The following is an 18,366-nucleotide window of genomic DNA, read 5'->3' as shown; positions in this document are numbered from 1 at the left end:
CGCGGCTGACCAATCAAAATCAAGTATTCCACAGAGCCATGTAATAATGCATAATATCACATGATCAATTGTGAATTATTGGTTGTACTGACATTCATTAATTGATGGGGTTGTAAAACTTAATGTACTTAATGTAAAACTTAACTGTGGTTATAATCAGCCTGTTTAGGAAAATGTAGATCAAATTACAATGTGCTCCTTGGAAAGCACTGATTTTTCTGATTCAAGTTGAACCCATTAAATCATTTAATAACTGTGTTTAATCAAAGAAGAAGTGATAATTAATGAGTGTACATAGGAGGTACCTTGTTCTGTACTGCCGTGCCATTGGCTGAAGTTGCGACCAATAAGAATGAAGCTCCTGGTGATGCCAGGTGGTTTGGCTGATGTGCTGGATGATTGACAGGGGGACATAGATGTCTCCCTGAGGACAGCTGGAGACACACACAGGAAACAGCTCATAGGTTTAAGCAGTGACAGACACGTCTGGAGAGCTCAGAAGATACTGGGAAACACCTGGTTCTTTCAAACACTTTGACTGCCGTGTCGCCGGCCAGTGAGACGACCAGATTGACAGTCTCTGTGAGGATGGAGGGCAGAAGAAAATGATGCGAGGCTTCAGCTGAACAGCGCTGGATGGACAGACAACCTAAGAGAGAAAATAATTTACTGCATATTTCATTCGAGGACTTTTCTATCCGTCTAATCATTTCAAACTTCATTATTGTGTCTCTTTAATTAAAGAGTGTTGAAAGGTGAAACAAGCCTTTTTAATTTTTTTTTTATAGTGCATTTAGAGTAAATGTTAAACGGAATGGAAATTCTACTTTGTACTTTTTCATAAGAAAATGAATTACAAATTGTGCACATACACATGCCAAATGACTTGGTATTTATACATTCATGAGTTATTCCCAATACTGCTATTAGTTTTTCCAAAAGAGTTTTTAATTGGTTATGTAAATGATACAATAATGATAATAATAATTTATAATAATATCATATATGAAAGTCAAAGTTTTCAAATTCTCACATATTGACCATTTTGGTAATGGCATCTAAAATGTAAAAAATGTTTTAGAAATAAAAATGTTTAATATATATATATATATCTATATATATATATATATATATATATATAATATTATATATATATATATATACATATATATATCATATATAAAATAACAAATAAATAAGTGAACACAACAATATTCTTATATTTATATATTTAAATGTCATATTTTTTATTCTAATTATTGCAATATAAAAGTATATTTAAAAACTACTGTTGGGTGGGATTAATCACAATAAAGAAATATATTTATATTAGTGCTGGTCAGCGATTATTTTTATTTTTTTTTTAATGGCGATTAATCACATGATTTTCTGCAATTAATCGCATTATGCTTCACAAAATTAAATGATGAATTCAAAAGTAGTGTATTGTGCACTTTTTTTCATTTAAAAGTACTGCTATATGAACAAAAGTGCAATACCAAACAATTAAAACAAATAAGGTGCTATTTTTACAGCAGTATTCCTTTTACATAGTAGCAGTAAAAATATTTCTTGTAAATCTCAACTTATAACATTAATGTAATCAAATTAAATATAAAACCAATGCTATTTGCCACTGCCAAAACATTAACGTTTTTTATAGAAAAGAGTTTATAGTTTGTTGTAGAAAAACAAGTTTTGCTCGGAGTCCAGAGCCTTGATCATAACATTGTAACAGGTACCTTCCGAGTAGGGACCTGCACAATCGTGGGCCCCAACACAGCAGAGTGTGACAACACTTGATGGGCGAGTGCATGTGCGGGTGGGTAGAGACTCATGTGTGTGGGGGAATAAGTATATATATAATTTTTAATTATATATAAATACAGTATATATATATATATATATATATATATATATATATATATATATATATATATATATATATATATATATATATATATATACCAATTAATTTGTTTAATGCCTTTTAATTTGGTATTTATTTGTACAATTTTTTATATATATATAAAAATCAGCATTAAGCTGCAGACGGTTGTGGTGACTCACCCAGTCTGTTCATGAAGGTGACCCAGGGCAGGCACGTGGTCTGGTAGAGGGGCTGAAGAGTGCCTGTATCACCTTCCTCCAGCTGGACTGCATGTCTCCTACAGCACACACATCCAGACACAGCTCCCACGAGTCAATACATGACAATAGGCCTGTTTAACACGAGTGGCTGAGGTCACTGCAGCATTCACGTCTGTAAACTTATTGTCATCTGAATCAGAAATGTTAGTGTTCTTTCACCGCCCACAACCGCATTATCTGCTGTATCCTGACAAACACAAAGGCTGGGTGGTAATTTAATTACATCCAAATCGACATCTCAGAGACTGCCAGGAAGAACTGGCCCAAAATCATTTGGAAATCTGATTATTGTGATACCATCTGATTTGCACAATAATGAGAAGTTGGGTATTTGGCACAATGGAAGAGTGTTTCAGTTTGAAAGCACAAAAGAAAGAAGACAAATAAAAATTCTGTTTTTGAATATGTATGTTTAAGACTCCGTTTTCTTGTAATATATATATATATATATATATATATATTTTAATGAACAGGTTTACATTATTACTCTATATATTTTTACATGCACCAGACATAAACTTTAATTTTAGTATTATTTATATGCTATTATTGTATTAAGCTTTTCTAAATTTCTATATTGTAAGTTTAGTTTATTTTCTTGCAATTTTATGTGCTTTTGGCATTTTTATTTATTTTATTTTATGTTTGTATTTTATTAAATAATTCTATTTAGCTTTAACTGATTTTTCAGTTAGTAAAACCTAAACATATTTAAATGTATTTCATTTAGTTGCCAAGGCAACATTCCTAATTTTATTTTTAAGTTGTCATCTAAAATGTATACCTTATTTAAGCTTTATTGATGAAATTAATGAAAATATTTTTAATTGTTTTAGTTTTCATGTCGTCTCCTTTTTTTGTCTTATCTGAACATGTTCATTTTATCATGGAAAGCTTGTGCGAATGTTATTTTACAGACAGAAGCGTAAGAAACAGCTGTGTGTGTGTGTGTGTGTGTGTGTGTGTGTGTGTGTGTGTGGGCCTGCTCATGCTCGACTGCCATGGCTTTCTCATTGTTCCACTGCTGTTTGACGCTCTCCATCTTGTGGACACGCTCCGGTACAATGTCATCCGTCGTCTTCGGACTGCCAAGCTCAGAAGTCTCTGGTTTACTCTACCAAACACACACACATCATAAGACCGATAACCGTCAGCAGACCGGCGAACATAAAGCCCAATCATTCTCCAGTGTTTACGCTTCACTGAGCCCAGATCAAACGCATCATGCTGACCATCAATGCAGTTTTGGCGGTGTTGACAGTCATAATTAATGAGAGTAATTTGCTGTTAATGGAGAGTGCACATGCTGAGTAAGCACACGCACCAGCATTTCCCAGAAGCTGTGGTGCGTGGTTTTGCCGGTGGCTGTGGTGGACTCGGGCGTGCTGGTTCCAGTGGTCAGGGTGGAGCTGGACACAGAACTCAGGCTGATGGGAGACGGACTGCTCTTGAGCCCATGAGCTCCACTGAGCCGCCGAACGCTCTCCTTCACCTCCTTACTGTCAGACTGCCGGAGACACGAGGGACCTACAGACACACAACACACAAGATCAAAAACAAACAGAAGACTCTTCTGTTCACCAGTGCTGCATTTATCTGATCAAAAATACAATAAAGAAACAGGAAAATTGTGAAATATTATTTCAATTAAAAAATAACTGTTTTCCATGTGTATATATTGTAGAATGTAATTTATTTCTGTGATGTGCAGCTGAATTTTCAGCATCATTACTTCAGTCTTCAGTGTCACATGATCTTCAGAAATCATTCTAATATGATGATTTGATGCTCAAGGAACATTTCTGATTATTTGATTATTCCATTTATATATAGAGAGAGAGAGATAGAGAGAGAGAGAGAGAGAAAATGTTTTACTGTCACTTTTGATCAATTTCACACATCCTTGCTGAAGAAAAGTATAAAAAATGGAATCTTACTGATAATAAAAATTAAAATAAATAAAAATTTTATTTTATAAAACTACATAAAAATTTGAGTTTACTAATTAAAAATGAGAAATTTTATTTAAAAAAACCCATATCTACTTAAAATACCTACAAAACTTATTTCTAAATATTTAAGTAGACTCCTTCATACAAGCAGATTTTTTTATCATGTGAAACAAATTTAGTGAGTTATATTTAATATCAGTTAGTTAGTTCTTGTTCCAGTATTATTTTAGTATTATTGAGATATTATTATATTTTTATTGAGCTATTACTGAGATATTGTTGATATTTTATTATTATAGTATTATTGAGGTTATAGTTTCTATAAACATTTTGAATCAGTTTTATTTATATAAATATTTTCTGCTTTCATTTTAATTTTAGTTTTAGAAATGTTGCTGTTTTTTTGTCATCAATTACACCAAGTTTATAACAAAAAAAATGAAATTGTCTTATTTTATTTCAAGTAAAGAAATTTGTTTTCCATTGGAAAAAAAAAAAAAAACAACCTCCAAAACTCCAAAATGCAACATAACAGCATACAATACACATCATGTGCAGCGGACCTGCTGCTGCAGGGAGGCAGAAGGTGTCCAGACACAATGGGTTGGGCAGCATGCGCATCTCCATGAGGACGTCACAGAGGCCGTGGCGTAGAGCTGCCCGGAGCCGGTCAGTCAGCTGCAGCGGGCTGATGTTACCCTGCACACACATTGAAGTGCACACGCACGGATGCACCTGCGCACAGGTGTCCCAGTGATCACACACACCTCACACACTGCTACTGTAAACACTGTGTGTTTGCTAAAGCATCCCAACCTGAGCTCTGGCTGATGACACGACAGTCGTCAAGACCTCGAACTGGTCCGGCTGGAGGGAGATGCTGGAGACGTCTCCTCTGAGAGCCGGACTGCTGCTGTCCTGAGCGGGAACCTGCAGTGTGCAGCCTTTAGCATCCACGAACGACAGCGTGATGCAGGCGATACCTGGAGAGAACAGCGCGCTAACAGAGTTAGAGGAGAGAGTGATGGAGAACAGAACTAAACAAGCTCGACAGACCTGAATGAATGATGCAAACAATGATGCAAAACTCACATGAAAGCAATAAATTCTGCTACAGTGTCTTCTACGCTCAAGGGGTTGATTTAAAACCAAAAGATTTTTTAATTAAATTTTTAAAGGTCACATTAGGTCACATTTTTCAAATGCCTTTTGTATACAAGTCTTATTACCCTCAACACAGCCTTTCAATTATATATTTTTGAAAATATAATAATTTTATTTAAAGCAACAGATTTTTTTCCTTTAATATAAAGGCAATATTAAATGTGTCTTTTATGCATTTAACATCTTTATAAATAATGTTTCTTCTTTTTTTTAAATGGATTTTATGTACAGATCCAATTATCCTTAAAACACAACCTTTCAATCGTAAAATATGAAAATAAATTATTAAAAAATAAACTTTTGAAATGATGATGATAAGCAGATGATGATTATAAATAATCCATTTCAATGTTTATTATTTAAAAATGTATTTAATTTTTACAAAAACATATTTTATTTTTACAAATACTATGCTGTCTTTTACAAAATTTTTCCCCCAATGTTTTTTTTTTTTTCAAGATGTTAACGTGTTAACAACTAAATTAAAAAAAGAAATCAAATTAAATATCTGTGAAGAACATATTTTTCTTGGGTGTCAAGTATAAAAAATGTCATTAAACTGTGTTTATTTAGGACACACAACTGCTAGCTATGAAAATACTGACTGATTCTATTCAAAACATGTCATTTCCACTACAGAATATTATAAAGCACAATACAACATTTGAGGTAAAAAAATAAATAAATAAATACATGGTCGTGGAAATGACCATGATTTGCAAAAACAAAGAGAAGACAAAAATGACTGAATCCCTCTGTAATTCATCTGTATACACTGTTGGACATCGTTAATATGCAAATAAAATAAATTAAGGCAGTTGGCACTGACAGAGATTTGCAGCAACAAACACCTATTTTCATTGAGAGCTGGGGATTTTGACAAATGACAGAAGCCACTAGCAACACAACAAAGCAGCATTGTTATCATTATTAACTTAAATATAAAAAAAAATGACTGAAATAAAATAATAAATAAAAAAAAAAAACAAAAAAAAGAAAAAATAAAAAAAAAAATAAAAAAAAAATAAATAAAAAATAAAAAAACAATTACCATGACAAAAAAAAAAAAAAAATACATTTAAGTTGAACCACTAAAATTACTAAACACTAAAACTGAAAAAAGCTAAATAGAAATATTAAAAAAGGACTAAAGGATTTAAAATTAAAACAAATTAAACTAATATTAAAATGAATTTTTATTCCACTGTCAATGCAAACATATAAAGTGTGTTTTATGAGGGTTTATTTTCTGAAAGTCCACAAGGCTGAACATTCCCATACTTGAAGAAACACCCATATGTTGCCTTAAATGATCTAAACACAACAATATTTCAGAAAACAATGCCTCTACTTGAGTACGAACTCTCATAAATCCTTTAAATGGGTTTTTATGCTGTTGTATTGACTCAGTTATGCTGTTTACAGCATGAAGCCAGGAGGCCTTGGGAAGCTGCGGCTCTGATAAGTGCAGAAAGAGAGAGATTTCCATCATTAGATTGTCAGAGATCGATGACGCCTTCGCTCTAGTGGCTGTGGCTATAAAAAAGCCTCGCAAACAGAGCGGCGGTCGCATTAAAAGGCATTAGCAGCAAACAATGGAGCGCGAGCGAGGATTTATCCAGCTGCTTGTATTAGCGCATGCCGTTAGCGGTTTGAGGCGTGATCGATGTAGAAACGTGTGTGTGTGTGTTTGTGCCAGATTTCAGAAAGTAATGCACCGCACAGAATCACCTGAGATAAATGTGCATCTGTGCTCTCAGTCTCACATGCTAAAGTGTGCATGCATTTTGCATTAATGTGGATGCATGCATGAAAGTGTGTTCAGTCTGAAACATAAGCTACATAAGTTCATGAGCATAAACGCTTCCATCCAAGCAAGCTCAATTTCATGCATCGTGGCATTTTTGAAATATGTCGGACTGCGATTCATAATGCAACCCAAGTACGTGTTGCTTTCAGAGCGGTGCCAATCAATCAGCATCGTGGTCTCTCATCTAAGAACTCCATTTGCAGTGATCTTTTAAGAGCACTTGATGAGGTGTGATGTGGCCCCTGTGCTCAAGAGAGACTGGATGAGGACAGAGAGAAGGGCCCTTCAGTCTCTGCTGGAGCTTTAGACAGACAGAGTGATCACGGAAGTCAATTTCTGATTTATAATGATGGCAGTCAGAGCAGAGAGTGTGAATGAGATGATTTTACACTCTGAAGTGCCTGAATACAGACAATCTGATCCCATATTATACACTGCAAAAAATTATCATTTTAACAAAGAAAAATGACTGTCCGTTGCAATGAGAAATTAAAAAAAAAAAGAGAGAGAGAATATACTTAAGAAAACGCATGCAATTTTACAGGAAAATACTATTTTTTGTGTCTGAATAACTTAATGTTAATTAATGTGGTTAACTAATGTTGCTTAAGTGTTATCATTTTTTTTAAGTTGCACACAATAATGTAAACGTTGTATGGTGTTACAGTATTACTATGCAAAGATACACTTTTCATACAATAAATATTTCCGTGGCTTGTGTACTGCAAACACATACGAGCTTCATCACTGTGTCTGTCACGTGACTCTGTTCCTCTTTTGGGCTTGAACTGATGGTAAAACTAAGGACATTATTAATTGTCTTTACATTTATTTTGAAAGATGAAGCTCATGATTATGGAAAGGGGCGTTATATTTCCGACGAGTGCTTGCGGTGTTCGGCCAATCACAATGCAGTGGGTCAGTCAGCCAATCAGAGCAGACTGCACTTGTCAGAAGGAGGGACTTTGTAGAAAATGATGCGTTTGAGAGAGGCGGGGCATAGAGGACCTACAATAAATGTACAGTATTTGAAAAAGTATTTGAACATTAAAGCATATCAGCGTATTCTGTTACACCAAATAAACAAAATAATGATCTTTTAAAAAAGCATCATATGACCCCTTTAATAATAATATGCCATTTTTACTAAACCTGGAACTTCCTTTCAAAACAAGTAAAGGATTTATTGATTGTCTCCAAATAAATATGTATAAATGAAACGCCCTTTAAATTCCCACTACAACACACAGGATTTCAATTAGCAAATATTGCAATGCATAACATTTCCAACATGTACAACAGATACTGATTAATATTCATTAAAATGAATCACCAAATATTTTCAAAATATATACTGTATGTGTGTGTATTTATATAAGCATAATAAATATACACAGTACACACACATATATTATGCAAACAAAAACGTTTATTTTGTATGTGATTTATCACTGTTAATCATTTGACAGCAATAAAAAAAAACCTAATCAAAAAAATAAAAGCACAAAACAAAATTACTAAAAAAAGTCAAATTAAAATGAAAACTAAAAAGCAAAAATTAAAAAATAAAAGCTCATTAAAAATATCAATAATGTTAATAACAGTAAATAACGCTAATTAATGTACTTGTGCAGCAGGGTATGTTTTGAGTCATACCAGAACATGTGAAGGCTTGTGGGAACCTCAGACCCATTTCATACCCACACTGCACTGGTTGGGCTGATAATATTGAACATCTTGAATTTAATTGAATATTGAACATCTCACTGAAATCCTGCCAACTGGCTGCCTTTCAAAACCCTGGAGTAGCTGCTGCGACCTCACAGGAACTGATATTACTGTCATCCTGCATCAATGAACCCACAAGGAGAGGATTCCAGGAGCCACAAAGCCCTTTATTTACATTCTGATGAAGTGCATGAGCAGTAATGGTGGATAGCATCCTGTAATGTTCCTTTTAATAGCAGGTGCATTAGGAGATCTTCAGGAGCAGCTCTGGCAGGTATTTGGGTGGACTGTCAGTTCATTAGTGGTTGGGAAAAGAAAGCAAGAAAAACCAACCCTGCTCCACCACACAACAGCTACTACTACCACTCACTCCACCCAACAAACAATTATCTCTCTGCAGTTTGGGATCAAGTCATATTAAGACCCTAAGAGGCTTGTTAAAGACCCTTCACATTAATGAGACAGACCTGAAGCTTCCCCTCCACAGCTCTTAAAATACTCACAAACTTCCCACATGTACTTTATATTTATAAACTCCACATGCACCCAAAGGAGTGTTAAAAAAATCGTTTTGAAAACCTGAAGGGGTCTGATGCAGATTTCAGAATTGATTTAAAATGAAATATCAGCTTTAAAGCCCAAATTCAAACTGTAACGCAATTTTGCACTTAAAGTTCTATGCCTATTTTTATTAACCCCCGACATCATGTAAATTAAAGAATTTTGGCAGAAGTCGATTGTTATTAGTCATGATAGAACATCTTTTTCGAAAATTTACAACAACAACTACATACAAAAGTATCTTAAATAAAATATTTTTCTAAAAAAAAAAAAACTTCTATAAAAAAAAAACCCTCATCACCAAAAAAAAAAAAACAACAACAAAAAATACCAAAAAAAACAAAAATTAAAAAAAACCAAATTCAGCAACAGCCGAATGTAACAATTTGACAAAACAAATGTGTCAGTCTATGAGTAACAGCCACAAAATAAACTTCATTGCATGAAATAAGTATAATGAACTACGCAAAAAGCATTTAAACGTCTCCAGCATGTTTTATAATTACCCAACTCTAATACAGTTCCCCAGTTATGCATGATATAACATCCGTCAAAAACTTAGAATGGCTGTCGGTTGAAATATTAACACTAAAAAGATCGACATTAACACACTCATGGGCATCAATCACTTCACTGACTTCTTGCCGGCTAAGAAATAAATATTTATTGCCTTACTATTCATCTGTTTTCAAATCAACATTCTCAAATCTAAATTTAAATATCACAACATTGATGTCTGTCAAAAAATAACATGCATAATACACAGCAGTATTTACGAGAAGCCAGCAGAGGACCAGGGAGTACATACAATTCCTGAACATCACACACTACTTGATGTTTTGACTACTGTATGTCATCTCTTTCTAAGAAGAAGCAGAAAATGCCGGCCTAAGCAGCTTCAACGTGCTGTCTGTCAAAGATGATAACGTACCTAATACAAGGGAGTATAAATTTGCACTTTGTTCGCTAAAATTGAATCTGAGTGATCGGGGAACTGAGTGAAATACTTCACACTGCATGCTAAAGAGAATAAATGACAAATCAATTGAAAAACGCCAGGTTTTTGTACATTACATTTTGACGGATATTGGTTTTTTATGCACAAACTTTGCAATTTGATTCTGACAATTCTGATTTGAATATTTTCAATGATTTGACTGATCTTTTTTTCATAATTTTGGCAAAAGATGAACTCTAAAATGAGTGATCTTGAGTCATTATTTGTCATGTGAAATCAGACAGAAATGTGATCTGCTTTTTAATCAGTGTAAAAGGCTGTTTCACGAACGTTGCTTTCACACCAAGCGCGAAACGATTAATCACCTTCTGCTAATTCAGGCCTGAATGCTAGGTGGCGCTGACCAGCAATGCATTTTCCCTCATGTAGCCTATGTATCTCGCATATGGCTTTTACATCGTCACTGTTCAATATACAGCATTAAATTAAGATAAATAACTTTTGGTTCTTCATCAGAAACAGAAATGTTTCTTCATCACAAGAAAACATCGAACCTGTAATTAATGTTTCTGGTTCATAATATATTACAAGAAAAAATATCAATCCTGATGAAGAGGCAAACGTTGTGTGATTAACAAATCAAATAAAGCTACATTACAAAATGTATGTAATTAATGTTTTTGCTCAAACCCCACTTTAAACCTACATTGAGTGCTTGTAATAACTTCTGATTGTGATCAGCAATGGATTTTGATTCTTTATAAGCAGACATGCACTCTTTGTATGTTATAATGGACTAAACAGTACCTGCTTGTCATTTGTCATAAACATCCTTTATTGTTATAAAAATACCATGAGCTGCATAAAAACATATACAGAAAATATATCATATGAATATAAATATATATCTCTATGTTCAGACACCAACGACAACAACATCTCAACATCCATATTGTTGGTATGTTGGTTGAAAGTCCTCTACTTCCGTGTTTTTACTCTCGTGCTCTTTATAGCCTTCTGAGCTTTTAGCGCCTCCGCGTCAACCTTTTTTGGTAAAAGCAGTTGCTCTGGCCACATGATGTGATGCAATGCTCAAATCTTATTGGACAGACTGTGTTTTCGCTTTGCAAAACTGAAAAGATTCGTCAGACTGATTCGAAAAAAAACAAACAAAAAAACAAAACGCATTATTGGTTCACAAATGTTTGCGGTCTATGTGGAAGCATCCATAGGAATCTGTTGTTTAATTCCAGAGCGTCATCGCATCTGATATTCATTTCGCTTTTCCGCACTCAGTGTGGAAAGGCCTTAAAACAATACGTCACTGACTAGTCAGCAAATCTAGCAAGATGGAAAGAAACGACCAACATACTGACTGAAGAAAGAAATAAAACTCACTATATAATTTCTGCAAAGTAAACAAGCAAAGTGTGTATAGTTCAGGAGCTCAGGAGTGAGATTTAGAAGCCTGTTAATAAGTCACAGTGAGATGCAAATTAAAACCTCAGAAAACAAGAGATGAGGATGAAGTTTTCCTGCTGAGTTTAGAGAATATAAGTCTCTTTACCTTTGCCTCCTGTGCCCTGGCCTCCAGGTTTATTATACAGATACATGTCATGATCGGACAGCTCACTGCTCAAATGGAAGTAATGCTAACAAGAGTGAGAAACAAAGAAAATGGGTTTATGGAGAACGATCAACGATCATCAGTATTTATCTTATATATTCATAATAACTTTAATTTCAAGTAGGAATGCACAATATATTGATTTTTCATGATTACTGGTCTGATTAAGATGACACTGGAAAAAAAAACTGTTAAACAGTTTCCAAAAGGATAAATACAGACAAATTGTGATTATAATCACCTGTTTGGCATTATTCAAGAAACCACCATGATTATTGTGAACTTTAAATTCTAATTACATACTGGCTTCCAAAAAAAAAAAAAAAAAAAGACATGCATCTACAAACATGCAATGAAGTGTGTGTTTTTGTCTTTCCTCCTCGTGCAGTAGTGCATTATGGGAGCTCTCTAAATGAACTCTCAGTGACCTGTTAAACCGAACCGCATCACAGAGCTTGTAAGTATAAACGCATTTGCAGAGCCCTGCTGCGGTCAGGCTTTATCTGTGGTGCTTTGCTTCACACTCACATGGAAATATAAATGGCGTATTGCAAACCAATTTGTTTAATTTTCTGAATATTTACATAATCACCAATATTTTGGGCAATGGATGTCATCAGACCATTTTAAAATGATTTGGGAAGGTGATTAAGACTATTTCATTTGAAAACTACTTTTATTATTTTCATTATAACTTACTGTACCTTGTTCAATATTTGTCTTAAGTCTTAAAAGAAATCATATTTAAATGTGTTGGTGTGAATTTGTAGTTACATTTTGCAACTCTATTTTTGTTTAAACTAAAATTTGTATAGATTTTTATTAAGAACCTACGACAGAGCTTCTCTGATTTAAACATGTGAACATCTCTATGAACCTAATGCACTGGGAATGTCTGCCACAACCTATAACAACATCACACAATAAAGTGGTGCTCTATGTTGCTGTCCGTGTATTTGGGGATGTGGAGGAAGATGAGGAGGTTCTGATGAAGGTAGTGAGCCACCACCTGGATCCACAGCACGCAATACAGTGGCAGACAGAACTCCATCACCTCCATCGCCGGAGAGCCGGGAGGCTGAATGAACTGAGACGAAGAGGGAAAAATGATGTGCAATAACCAAAAATCATCTCCACAGTCTATTATCCAACCATTAATTAATCTCAGACGACACTCCCGCTGACCGCCCACAGAAGAAAAATGAGAAAAACAGAGACCAAATCTTCAGATGCTTTGCTTCTGGATGCATTTCAGTGATATTTAAAAAAAATCTTTAATAAAAACTGAGATGAATCACAACATTACAAGCTTTGATTCAAAGTATTTAAAAATCAGAAAAAAGGCATGATTTCACACAGCTCCAGAAGACTTGAAATACAGCCCATGAGTTTTATGATACTATTATGTCTGTCTCTGCATAGGGTGGGCAAATAACAACCTGCAGCGAAAGAACAAGTCTGTCACAGACAAAAGATGGTCAAAGAGGAGAAAAAGAAATCACATCTGCAGGTGTCAGTTTCCAGTTTCTGACCAGCATGACTGTAATAATGGCCAGTGTGGCCTCATCCAGACGCTTCCTCAAAACCTTCACCAATTCATCAGAGATCTCTGGACCTGCCCATCACAGAGCATCATATCTCACTTCAAAATATGACACAATATGGAAGTACAATAGTTCATCAGACTTTAGCTTTATAAATGAAGTCTCCCGAGCAGGTGCTGAAATCCCTCAGAGCTGCCCGCTAAACCCAGAAATGTCCCAACCAATTATAAATATGCATTTAAAAACAAACTGATGAAACTGGAAAAGATTTCCCTGGCTACACTTTGGGATTGAAGTAACATTTGCAGGAAAAGAAATGACTCCTGGCCCTGATAAGAGCAGGATGAATGCAGAGCAACAGCGCCTCCTGTCAGCTGCTGATGATACTGCAGGTGATGCTGGAGAATCCTGAGAGTTTAACTCTACTAAAAATCAATGCCGTTGTTTATTGGTGGCTTAAAAAAAAAAAACATTTTTAGCGAAATAAATGCAATTCCATTGTTTATCTAAATATCTGCTGCATGCTCAGACAAAAATTTGTGCGCACAGCTGAATTTACTGTATATACAGAAAAATGACAAGATGTAATACATTACAATATTGCATTACTCCATTAAAAAAAAGTAACTAATTGCATTACTTAGTTACTTCTTATTTAAAGTAATGCATTACGTTACTTTTGTGATAGTTTTTGTCACCTGGGCTGGGCTTGCTTGTTTTTGTTTAATAACAAAAACCCAAATGTTATATTTTTTTTGGCAACTGTAAAGGCCCTTTCACACCACAAATTAAATTAATAAGCATCTTCCTCTGCACCTCACTCCCAGTTTCTCTAAACGCAGGGACAGGAGGGATGTCAGTCAATAAAAGGGAAAACAAAGAAACTTGCATTACTTACTTGAAAGAGTAACTCCGATATTTAATTGTAATTTCATAAGTTATGTGCTACTTTACCAGTTACTTGAAAAAAGTAATTATGATTATTTTACCTTGCATTTGGATTTTGGATTTTTTTCCTTCTTACACCCAGATATAATATGTGGACCTTTTATGCAATATTTGCCAATAAAATGTAACATGTAACTTGTTTTAGTCACTATGTTGCGTGTTAATATGTGTTATAATTTTCTGTTCTTCTTCTTTGGAAATTTTTATTCTTCTTTTGGCTTCTCCCAATTAAGGGTCACTACAGCAGATCACCCGTCTCCATTTTCCTCTGTCCTCTAATTTTCCTAATATTTTAAAATGTGCAAAATAGTCATAGCAAAAAATGAGTCGATATGGGCTGATTTATTCAACATTTGTTCCCCAAAATTAAAAGGAAGGCAGAATTGTCAGCCGTTTACACATGACTCATTCTTGCTTTCATTCTCTGCTATTTCATTTATTTATTTTTTTATTTTTTGGTCTATTTAAAAACACATTAGACGGATGTCCTTGGTCGTTGTGCTGCGTCTTGCTGTTTTTTCAACATATTACACTATGAAAGACATGTATTCAAGAAGCTGTGTAAAGTTTAAACTTCTAAAAACACATCTTAAAGGTGCTGTATATAATTTTTTGGACTGCAGTAATGCATAAAAATACTGTAATATATTTGCAGATATTTAAGAAACAAGCTTGATATTTAAGATCACATACTTGTTTCTCTGAAAAACTATGCTACTGCCAGTTATAACACTTTGAAATGTACATTGTGTCAGAATGTCTGTTGTTGTTTTAGTCTGTGTGATTTCGCCCACTGCCAATTTACCCAGTTTTCCACACCCTCAGGGTTGCCAGGTTGCAGAAAACCCAGCATACTGCAGCCATGGAATCCAACAAATGAACTGGATTAGAGATCTCAGATTCTTAAACATCCAGCCTTGACATCCATCAAAAAATCTTTATGAACAGAGAAATATTAAAATGCGGAAAAATCAACTCTTCAAGTGTTGTCAGTAGCACTTGTTCCTGTAGTGTGACTTAAATCTGGCAACCTGCATAAGCATTGAGTCTGCGGTCTCTCACCTGCGGTCCCTATGCCATGCACCTGCAGCAAAATGTGTTTGTTCACCAGTCCAACCCGCCTTGAGCCTTCCAGAGAAGAGTGTGATGCCTGTGAACATGATACACGTCATCACTCACCACACATATCACATCAGGCTCATGGGAGCACGTTCTATGCCTGCTTTTCAGGCTATAAACACATAATTGCTCACATCTCCCATTTCTATAACTCGTCCCGTCAGGATGAAGCTCATAAATGGTGTAAACACAAGGACAAGTCACTCTGGAAGGCGATCTGAGCCCTAATGGCTCCTGAGGGCTCTGGTTTCCTAAAGCGTAATGAGAAGTGACAGTACGTGAATGTTACCGTGAGGTCCTCAGAGCCCAGCGGCTCCTGGCTGCGGGCCAGACCCACAGAGCGCGACATGTGCACGTTTCCATCTGAATCACTGTACTTTCCTGCCTGAGACGTCTCAGAGAGTCTGTGGAGACGGACAGAAGGGACGAGGAGGTCAAGAACGTGAAATGAATTCAAGTGCATTCTAGCAAGACTGGAGGAGAGAAGCCACAGATGGAGAAATTAAAGAGATGTTACAGTGGCAGACAGATATGAACACATTTTCTACTTTCAATTATTTCTGAGTGGCCTATAAGTAAATATTGTGCAAAAAAAATAGTTGTTGCGTATGGTAATACTAAATAATTGTGAATGTGTATACATATAAATTATAATGTGCCTGTGTATAGGCATTATATCAGTCATCGAGATTTAGTGACGTTCCTTTGAAATAGCAGCTTAATGAACTTAACTAAGTGTCTGATTAAATTGAGGATTATTAAGAGAACAAGATCTTTTTAAAGGAGATGATGACACAATTTATTTGGCAATCAGACCTTAATTTATCTTGCACAAAACTATAAGGATCGGGTGATAAAACAATGAATTAGGTAATAAATCTACACATAAAACAACATTACAGATTAAAAATTTGAGTTAGTAAATTAATATTTTACATAAATTCATACTTTTATTCAGCATTAAACTGAGCAAACATTAACAGACCTATATTTAAATGCAATAATTCTATAAATGTATGTAACAAATATAAATCTAATTGTAATATAAATCTAATTCTGCATATATACATAGAATTATATTGATATTTACATAATTAGGTTAGTTCAGCATCTTTTATATAAACATTTCTCATGTTATTTTATATAGTAATTCATTTTTAAATATTTTTTAAATAATTATTAATATTTATTTTATTAAGAATTATTCTATGTGCAAAATAGTACAAAAAATACAGAATAAGTAGATATGATTTATTCAATATTCGATACCCAAAATCTTCTTGCTTTCTTGCTTTCCTTCTCTGCTATTTTTTAATTGTTGCTCTATTTAAAAGTGTGTTAGCTATTTAATATTTACACAGGCAAAAATGCATCCCGGCTTCCACAAGAATATTGCTAATAATCAGAAATGTTTCTTGAGCAGCGAATCAGCATATTAGAATGATTTCTGAAGATCATGTGACACTGAAGACTTGAGTAATGATGCTGAAAATTCAGCTTTTGAACGGTAGTGTAAATCGCTACTTTAACATTCAGACTTATATTATTGAATTTGGAAACAAAATGTATCCAAAGCGGTTCACTTTCTATTCAAGGTAAACACGTCATCAGTTCATGCACACCCTGGGAATTGAACCCCTGAGCTTTGTGTTGGAAGGAAGCAACATGCTCTCTTGTTTACTCTGCTCCTCAGATACTGAAAAGCTCATATGGGTCAATAATATGAAGAAACGCAGAGCTTGTGACTCACCGGAGGTATAAGACAGATTTGGTGGTGCGCTCCTTATAAACAAACATGTTTTTGGGGTTTACCACACAGAAAGCGTTGAGAACGGAGCGCAGGGCCTGGACAGCTGAAAGGACCAGAGAAAATACAAGCTTAACAGTTTTTCAAAGTAAAAACATGCTTCCATGAGGAGCCACCTGATTGGTCCGTTGTGGTGTCACTCACCTCTGCACAGATGAATGTTAATAACGGTGCTCCAGACCACGTCACAGGCGAAGTAACCCGGGATGAACTGCATGGTGAGATGAATGTTAATAACGGTGCGCCAGACCACGTCACAGGCGAAGTAACCCGGGATGAACTGCATGGCAAGGTAGTCCCGCGGCTGATAGCTCTCGCCGGCATTGTAGTCTGGGATGGAAAAAAAATATAATTATGGGGATAAGAGTTTAATTTTAGCAATTTCATAACAAAAGGGAGATTAGCAGGATTAGCTGAACTCAACAGGCCTGCAGAGCACCTCAAGTTGTACGATACAAATGAAGCATTTGAGCGTTCATCTCGGTGGTCGACCGGATCCAATTCATTTGCACAGTCTGAGGCAGAACGATGAGGACATTAGTGCGCTAATTCACGCTAAACAGCGGTTATAAAATTGTAGTCAATGAGGCGAGTGCTCAGACTCATACTGCTGTCTCATTATCACCACCCTTGAATTGACCTTCCCGGTGGGTTTTTGAGTGTTTGTTTGCATTAGTGTAGATCGTGCTGCATTTTACAGCAGCTTCATCAGGTTTTGTTAAATCTGTACTGCATATCAAGGGTGCAGCAATATCAGCAGGTGTCATTTAAACACAGCCGTCTGCACGCTGTGAGTGTGGCTGAGCACAGGGCTGAACAATTCATTCAAATAAAACTGAAATCGAGATATGGCTTTGTGCTGTTATCACACATGCTGCAATTTAATTAAAAAGCCTGCAAAAATGATTTTTATCTTGTTTTCCAGTACAAATATATAAATATTCTGAAATCAGCTAACATAAGATACTTTTCTGCATCAACATTAAGCAAGTTATAT

General features: G+C 35.1%; 1 protein-coding gene across 1 annotated transcript in view; it reads right to left on the bottom strand.

The window, feature by feature from the left end:
• The window catches only part of LOC122137576 (KICSTOR complex protein SZT2-like), a 62,313-nt gene that overhangs the window by 28,414 nt on the left and 15,533 nt on the right, over positions 1-18,366 (bottom strand). Inside the window, 15 exon segments of the mRNA XM_042725212.1 lie at positions 306-434; positions 517-649; positions 2,071-2,168; positions 2,262-2,338; positions 3,107-3,265; positions 3,476-3,678; positions 4,667-4,802; positions 4,920-5,086; positions 11,892-11,976; positions 12,874-13,038; positions 13,484-13,566; positions 15,506-15,593; positions 15,852-15,966; positions 17,313-17,415; positions 17,514-17,699. Of these exon segments, the coding sequence (XP_042581146.1) occupies positions 306-434; positions 517-649; positions 2,071-2,168; positions 2,262-2,338; positions 3,107-3,265; positions 3,476-3,678; positions 4,667-4,802; positions 4,920-5,086; positions 11,892-11,976; positions 12,874-13,038; positions 13,484-13,566; positions 15,506-15,593; positions 15,852-15,966; positions 17,313-17,415; positions 17,514-17,699 (1,927 nt within the window).

This window comes from Cyprinus carpio, chromosome B6 (assembly GCF_018340385.1).
Source record: "Cyprinus carpio isolate SPL01 chromosome B6, ASM1834038v1, whole genome shotgun sequence".
NCBI lineage: Eukaryota > Metazoa > Chordata > Actinopteri > Cypriniformes > Cyprinidae > Cyprinus > Cyprinus carpio.
This window is presented reverse-complemented; position numbering and strand designations above follow the sequence as displayed.